This window comes from Lactuca serriola, chromosome 5 (genome assembly GCF_051521515.1).
Source record: "Lactuca serriola cultivar US96UC23 chromosome 5, Lser_US96UC23_V15, whole genome shotgun sequence".
In the NCBI taxonomy this organism is placed as follows: Eukaryota; Viridiplantae; Streptophyta; class Magnoliopsida; order Asterales; family Asteraceae; genus Lactuca; species Lactuca serriola.
The window spans coordinates 138,232,158-138,239,933 of record NC_136412.1 but is presented as its reverse complement, the minus strand read 5'-3'; the positions used below and the strand labels follow the sequence as shown (position 1 = coordinate 138,239,933).

The following is a 7,776-nucleotide window of genomic DNA, read 5'->3' as shown; positions in this document are numbered from 1 at the left end:
CATATTCCAACTAGTTTCGGTTCTACTAGAAAGTGTTATCTAAGAAGGTGTTAGATATCTGGACTGAAAACTGAAAACTGAAACCTGATCGGATACCACTAATCGGTTCCAACCGCTTCCAATTTGGTTTTCGGTTAAAAACTTACCCTAATACCAAATATAATTGATATGGTGATTACAATTTTTTTATTTTTTATTTTTTAATTTTTTTACCAACAAGTAAAGTCAATACAACACACAATTTAAAAAAAAAAAAAAAAGAGATAGAAAGAAAATGACATCGTAGAGTATTCACCTAAATTAATAGTTTATTACCGAATTTCAAAATTAACCGAGTTTAACTTAAAATCAATCCACACCGATTAAGACTCCACCTTTAGCCTTCTTTTGCACTTACGACACCCTCAACCACCACCCTATAAATCGCAATCATCACTCTATCACAATAAAACCCACAGACAACAACTCCTGTTCATCATCCTTGCACCGGACAAAACCCCACCCGTTTCTTCCTTTCTCTCTCTATATGTATCTCTATATAGAGTGAGAAAGAGAAAGAAGCACTAAAGCACCATCAATGGACCTTGGGAATTCTTTTAATCCTACAAGAAACAGTGTCATCTTTCTCGACGATTTCTGCCACCACTTTTCTTTCTTTTCATCTTCTTCAGTTTGCTCTTCGATGTCTTTTGGGATTATTTCTAATTTGATGGCCGCATCATCGTCGTCTTCATCAAACCCTTCTTGTAACCCCATTGGTACCCATTTTACTGCTGAAGAATACAATTGAATAGATAATCTTTTTTTTATCATCTTTTCTCTGTATTTCACCGCTTGTTTCCTGTAAAGTTTAATCTCTTTCTACCTAAAGAAATGATGTTGCTTGCATCACTATCTGGGGTTTTTCGTCATCAACAGATGACTAGTTCTTCAATTTTTCGGCCTCTTCTAAGGTATTGTTCTTAACTCAAGATTCTATCAAATGGGTTTCCTTCTTTTTGATCGATTTGGTTAATTTTGCAAAATTGGATGAGGGTTTTTGTACTTTTAGCTCAATCGTGTATAAATTGTGCGTTCTGACATGGGTTCGTTCTCAATTGCATTAATCAGGTCCGGAATTGATCGGAATGCTGATAAGAAATCCAGGAACTTGGCCGATTTCACTACTCCGACCACCGTGATCAAGCAAAAGAGGAGGTGGTCGAGCTTATCACCGATGGCTGCAGCTGCTCCGGTGAAGACCGGTGGTTTTTCTCCTCCTAAATTCTACCAGGAGGTCTGAATTCATGTTTTTTTTCCTCATATATTAATATCTTATATCGATTTATTGCATTAAATTCATCCAATTGTTGTTTTTATAGTAAAAATTCCGACTTTATTATCATGAAAAACTTCAGGTTTTGATTGCTGCAAGAGCAAATTTTGCACAGGAGATATCTTTTCAGTCTAAAGACAAAGACATATCCCTTGCTAAGGTGATCTTTTTTCTTTAAAGAACTTTACTTTATCTTAAAATTATTGGCTAGGAGAAAAAGACATTTTTTTCTTGAAAGTTTTTAACTTTTCCTTGGTTAGGAGAAAAAGACATTTTTTCATGAAAAAAATATTATCTTTTCCTGTGGTCCCATGCTTTTCTTTCCATAGTGCAAGTAGTTGAATACATCATCATCATCATCATCAAAATATGATAAAAATCGGTGTGACGCGGTGTCATGAATTTATAATTTCTTGATTTTTTGCACAATTTTCGGGCAATTGGTAGACTTATAAGGAGAGAAGAGTGGAAGTGGAGTGAAAAATTGGATCTTGTTTCGGCTATTTTTGTTTTATGATTACTTGTTTTTGTTCATATTTGATGGATATTGTAAATTAGACTCAATGATTCATACTCTTTTTATCTTTTTGGGTACATGAAAACCCCCTTTAACTAATTATTCCTAAAATTCCCTACTTTCTCACCGAATTTAGTTTCGAGTCTTTTAGTTGTAATTATTGACGTATCTTTTTAACGGGTCATAGTACTCTATGAGGTTGTACTGTGTATGACCGATGTTTGTGAGACAAAAATTGTAATTATTTGTCTCATCCAAAAAGATAGGATCGGGACCCACTCTTGATCTTGTCCTTGAAAATGACATTAAATGCCCTCCCCGTCCTTTTCAAAAGACATGAATATAGCTTTCTACTGCCATATTCAATGATAAAGATGAAGAGAACATTTATGTCTTTTGCACCGAAGAGAGATCATGAAGGACTCCATGATCTATACCTTGTTTCACCTTTTTGGGTTACAAAAAGTAAAAATTTCCCCCTTTGACATCCGTTTGCAACCTTTTTCTCTTTTGTCATGTCTTGTATTGTAGTAGTGTTTTGTCCTGTTTTGTATTGTAGTACTGTTTTGTCCTGTCATGTATTGTGTTGTAGTACTGTTTTGTCCCGTATTGTAGTACTATATTATATTGTACTACTGTTTTGTCTTGTAATGTCTTCTCTTACATTCCAAAGATTGCTTTAATCTAATCGTTTTTTTGAAATTATTTAGTCTTTGCTTCATATTTCTGCCGAAGATGAGGCGTTTATTGCTTTCAATCGCGAAATGGATGCACATTCATTGGAAAATGAACGAAAAGGTGGAAAAGTGTCACTTGATCTCCAAGATCCAAATAAAACAGACTCCATGGTGATGGAAGGAAAGAGAATGGAAGAGTGGTTATCAGAGTTGGATGCCATTGCTAAAGAGGTCGAGGTGGAACTAATTTCAAGAGACATAGGTTGCCATTTGATTGAAGTTTTGGAAGCTGTGAACAAAGTTCTTTTTGAGTCACGAGGCTTCAAAAGATCACTTGTTGTGGATTCCAAATGTTCCTATTTGCATCATGTTTTAAGCTCCAAATGTGGTAGTGGTAAATCCGTAAATCCTTATGCTCTTTCTTTTTCACATAAACTTTTCATTTTAATGGAAGAAAGAAACGAAAGTACTTCTACTTCCATTGATTTATTTATTAAAACATTTTTTTGCAGCAATTTTGCTTAGTGTAATCTACATTGAGGTTTGTCGAAGACTAAATTTGACTATTGTTGGATCCCGAGTTGGGGAAGACTTTTTAATCTGGCCCCAAACAGGAAATCCAGAGGTAAGATAACTTCACACTTTGTAGTATTTACCGATTTACCCTCAGTATATATACAAATTGTATATAATATGTCATTGTGCTTATGAATAGTGATGTTTTGGACTTTTGCCACAAAGGTTTTACATTTTCGCAGATTTAGTCCCTGCAATAATGGTTTTTAATTTTGGCAGATTTAGTCCCTGCAACAAAGGTCTTACATTTTGGCAGATTTAGTCCTTGCAACATAGGTTTTGTATTTTGGCAGATTTAGTCCCTGCAAAACCTTTTGGCTGATTTAGTGCCTTTTGGACTTTTGCCGCAAATGTTTTACATGTTAGCAGATTTAGTCCCTGCAACAAACGTTTTCCATTTTGACAGATTTAGTCCCTGCAAACGATGGTTTTACATTTTGGCAGATTTAGTCCCTGCAACAAAGTTTTTACATTTTGGCAGATTTTGTCCCTGCAACAAAGGTTTTATATTTTGGCAGATTTAGTCCCTGCAACAAATGTTTTATATTTTGGCAGATTTAGTCCCTGCAACAAAGGTTATACATTTTGACAGATTTAGTCCCTGCAACAAAGGCTTTACACTTTGGCAGATTTAGTCCCTGCAATTTTTTTATTTATAAAAAAGGTCCCTGTAATTTTTTTTTTCAAAAACAGTCGATAAGTGTAAGATTTTGGTACTTTGGCAGGTTTGACCCCTGTGTACAAAACTAATTACAAAAATTGTCCCCTTTGGCTTTTTTACCAAACTGCTTATAATACATAAAAAAAAAATCCGACCCCATTGCTTAGCATTGGTTTTTTTTTCTAGTTTTAACTTAAATGTTGGATTGTTAGTGATATTTTAGTCGCTTTTGATTTTTTTAACAGGAGCTTTTTAAGGTCAAATCAGGGAACACTTTATTTGGGATTGTTAATGGGCGATGTGTTGAGAACCCAAGGTCAAAGGCATCGGATTTAAACAGCAATTCACTTTTGGGCCTTGATATTGCTACAAATCGGGATATTATTGGGATTTATCTCGCTAATTTAATTGTAAGAGATTCACAAAACTTTTTTTTATTCTATAGCGTTGAATGCAAATATAGTTATACGAAATACTAATACGAATACGATGCCATAATAAGAAAAATATTGAAATTGAAATGGTAGAATAGAAGGAATTGAAAATACTATGTTGTGTACATTGCTATTTCTTTGATTTAGTCGGTTTTATTTATTTATTTATATATATATATATATATATATATATATATATATATATATATATATATTTTATTTTTATTTTTTTTAATTCTTGTTTTTCTCTCGATAGAGGCTTCATTGGAAACGTGCTTCAAGGATGAATCGTGGTTTAATGTTGACTTCTCCACTTAGGCCGGTTGATGATGAAAAGACTGATAGTTCGAGTAAACCCTTGTTACGTCCACAAGATCTTAGGTACACATGTGAAATTACTAATTTGCCCTTAGTATCACACCACGACTTTCCTAATTATTTAGGCACTTGTTTCTGTTTTCCCTACAGGTTTCAAGATTGACATGAGAATTGAGAGGAGAATTTGTTAAATTGTGATCATATTCATTGCCCAATAATCTCGCACTTTTTTTTTTGACAAATATACAAAAAGGGTTAATTGCAATAAATAGCAACATACTTTTGGATCATTCTATTTAGGCATTGTACTTTGGAAATTTACCCAAATATAGCAATATTTTCCTAATACAAATGGATTTTCACTGTTGTAAATGGGTAGGTATTTTCCAAGTATAATGTCTTAAAAAGAAAAAAAAAATTTGAAAGTACTATGGCATTACTAGGTACCTTTTCCAAAGTGAAATGCATTCTTAAAAAAAAGAATTAAAAGTAAAATGTTTTAATAGAAATGAATAAAAGTGTATAATACACAAATAAATGATAGTACATTGTTATTTCTTACATTTGGCAGTTTATAAAAAGAAAATACAAGTTTTAATAAGCAATCCATCGAAAACATGACAAGTGTCCAAGCTTTAAACTGATTTAAGTGTGCTAAATTAGACCATGAATGACACATTTAATGTTTGTGGTGTAAAGAATTTACATACATTGGCATTTTATAGAAAGTAGATTTAAAAAACGGTTGAAATAATTTGGTTTTGATTTCATTGATTATGACATATGCATATCTACCATATTTTGACTGTTTTCATTGCTTAGAAAATAGAAAACTGTTTCTCCTCTTTCAGTTTCTAAGTCTATATTTTTATATATTATTATATATTCTTTTGCATTTAACCCTAATACGTGTTCTAATTTGTATGACTTCTTCCACTTTCCGATAAACTTATAACTTTTCCTCAAACATTAAATATTTACATTATAAATTTTATTCTCGAAATTACAACGTTACCAATATAATATTCAGTAATTAAATGTGCACATTTGTAAGTTGTGTTTGTTACATTGTACAAGACTAACAAAATTTCTAGAATTACTCTCATTACTCTCATGTCTTTTGCATAGAAAAGAGAGAATCCATATACCACCTTTTTAGGTGGGACAAATTGCAATTTTTGTCCTATGGACATCAGTCTGAGTCCAAGTACAGTGTATACCAAACACAGTACAACCTGATCTGTCTTGTCTTGTCTAGTCCTGATTGTGCTTGTTTATGAGAGAGAGAGAGTGAGTGTTTATCATAACGCATAACTTGAATTTGTGCTCTAAATGAGTCATTTTCTTGTGTTTGGCATGTGGAATCTTTTTCTTTTGGCCTAGGCTGGCTATCATGGCATCCGAGAGATTGCTTATATTGCAGCCACATAATTGGGCTTTGAGGAGAGATCATGGCATGATGTTGTATTTCAGTAGGTATGATGACATCATCTTATATATATATATATATATATATATATATATATATATATATATATATATATATATATATATATATATATATATATATATATATATATATATATAGTGTTCTCTTTTCCACACTCTATTTGTTTTCTCAAGTTGTTTTTAACTTTTTATGAATGTTTAGGGATTATGGAGAAGCAGTTCAAGAACTAAGCATTTGCATGGCTTTTGCACCAGAAGAAGAGGCGGAAATCTTGGAACCGTTTGTGGAGAAGTTGCATTTGTTGAGGCTTGAATCGTCTTGGAAATCGTTGGGGCAAAAAGGTCATTTGACAGTCACCTGAAAACGTTTCTGTGTTGTTTGTTTGTGGAATATTTATAGTCGTATCTCTTTGACTTTTGAACACTTGACTTAAGAAGTTAATCTTGTAGGTGTAGGCTTGTTTAACCTTGTAATCTGTAAGGCTTCTACTCTACTTTGACTTTTGAATCATGTTTCCTTTGGTCCTCTTAATCAATATAATATATTATAGTATTTTATACAAGCTTATGAATTACAATAACCAAATCAAGATATACTTGGCTTGAGCCACGTGTCACACTTGCACTCAAATCAACAAGGCGCTTTTTCTACGATAAATTTTATTAAAATTAACATAAAGTTGGTTTGGTTAGGGTGATGGGAGATCGAACAAGACAATGTTACCATAATATAACAAACGAAGGGATCTTGACACATCGTCCAATCATCTTCTTCATATGCATCGACTCTTGCTTCTCAATTATAGCTACTAGTGTTATACTATAGGTTGTTATGATATACATTCCATCTAAATAAACACTCTTGCCTGTTACAATCGCTACTAGTGTTATACTATAATTCGTTATGGTATCTTTTAGACTTTCTAAGAGTGTTTTAATAGTAAAAGTAATTAATAAATTAAGATTTTGTATAAGAAAATGTTATTAAAAATATTTAGTGAAACTTGGGTTAAAAGTGAATAAATAGAAGATTTAGTGTTGACTTCATTCATGGTTAACCAATCTAAACAGATTTGGACCATTTATGTTAAGTTTATGATGGGAAGGAAGCATTTAGGTATGATTTAAATGTCTAGTTGTTTTCTTGTTTAAGTGGTGGTCAAAGTAGAAACAACTAGGAAGTTAAGGAGTTAATGTGTTTGATGGACATAAACTAAAAGCTAGTTCATTTTTTTCACACCTCATTTCTACCCAAACAAGCTTGAGAGAGATCTAGAGAGGGGAATGATCAATTTTCAGCCTCGAAGCACGATTGGAGTGTGATTAAAGGTGAAACTAAAGATTATTAGTTCAAATAATTTACTTAAGGCATTAAAGGAGGTAAAATCCTACTTATGTTCTTCGACTCTTCAAGTTAGGGTTTATAATTTGGATCAGTTTTAAGTTATGATGTTAGTTTGATAATAGATGATAAGCTCAAGCTCAATGTTACCATTAAACCATCAATCTCTTTAAGGGAGAGTGTAGAGAAGAAAACCATGTGGTTCTCTAACCGAGTTTAACGAGGTCAGTTCAAGAGAAAACCGATTTCAATCGGGCCAGGACAACCAGAATGTTGCTTGTATAAAATGTAACACCCGATTTTTAGGTACCTTTTCTCCATGTTTTTAAAATTTTATATTTTGAAAAATGTGGCTCTACGTGGGGCATACCTAGCCAAGTTACGCAAGGTGTAATCCATTACTTGGACACGGGGACTTAATACCCTACGCGGGGCATAACCGCACAGGGTGAAAACCCAAATTTTGGGGTCTTGGACCATATTTAAG

General features: G+C 32.9%; 1 protein-coding gene across 3 annotated transcripts; it reads left to right on the top strand.

The window, feature by feature from the left end:
* The first annotated feature begins 432 nt into the window (after nucleotides 1–432).
* Nucleotides 433–6,510, top strand: LOC145053021 (uncharacterized). 3 transcript variants are annotated; one of them, XM_079000976.1, is made up of 9 exons: nucleotides 436–953; nucleotides 1,111–1,276; nucleotides 1,398–1,475; nucleotides 2,543–2,903; nucleotides 3,022–3,134; nucleotides 3,992–4,156; nucleotides 4,437–4,561; nucleotides 5,882–5,974; nucleotides 6,150–6,510. In XM_079000976.1, the coding sequence occupies exons 1-9, from the start codon at nucleotides 874–876 to the stop codon at nucleotides 6,307–6,309; spliced, it is 1,341 nt and encodes a 446-aa protein (XP_078857102.1). In that variant the 5' UTR covers nucleotides 436–873; the 3' UTR covers nucleotides 6,310–6,510. The 3 variants fall into 3 exon arrangements, with proteins under 3 accessions (XP_078857103.1, XP_078857104.1, XP_078857102.1); XM_079000977.1 differs by lacking the exons at nucleotides 5,882–5,974; nucleotides 6,150–6,510 and adding an exon at nucleotides 4,624–4,767 and having other exon boundaries at nucleotides 433–953; XM_079000978.1 differs by lacking the exons at nucleotides 5,882–5,974; nucleotides 6,150–6,510 and adding an exon at nucleotides 4,649–4,767 and having other exon boundaries at nucleotides 434–953.
* The last annotated feature ends 1,266 nt before the right edge of the window (nucleotides 6,511–7,776 follow it).

Excerpts from the sequence above, each read along its gene's own strand:
- LOC145053021 (XM_079000976.1), top strand. The coding sequence starts at position 874 with ATGATGTTGCTTGCATCACTATCTGGGGTTTTTCGTCATCAACAGATG. Across the intron at positions 1,476-2,542 it reads AAGACATATCCCTTGCTAAG|TCTTTGCTTCATATTTCTGC; the intron begins GTGATCTTTTTT and ends GAAATTATTTAG. Across the intron at positions 4,562-5,881 it reads TTACGTCCACAAGATCTTAG|GCTGGCTATCATGGCATCCG; the intron begins GTACACATGTGA and ends CTTTTGGCCTAG.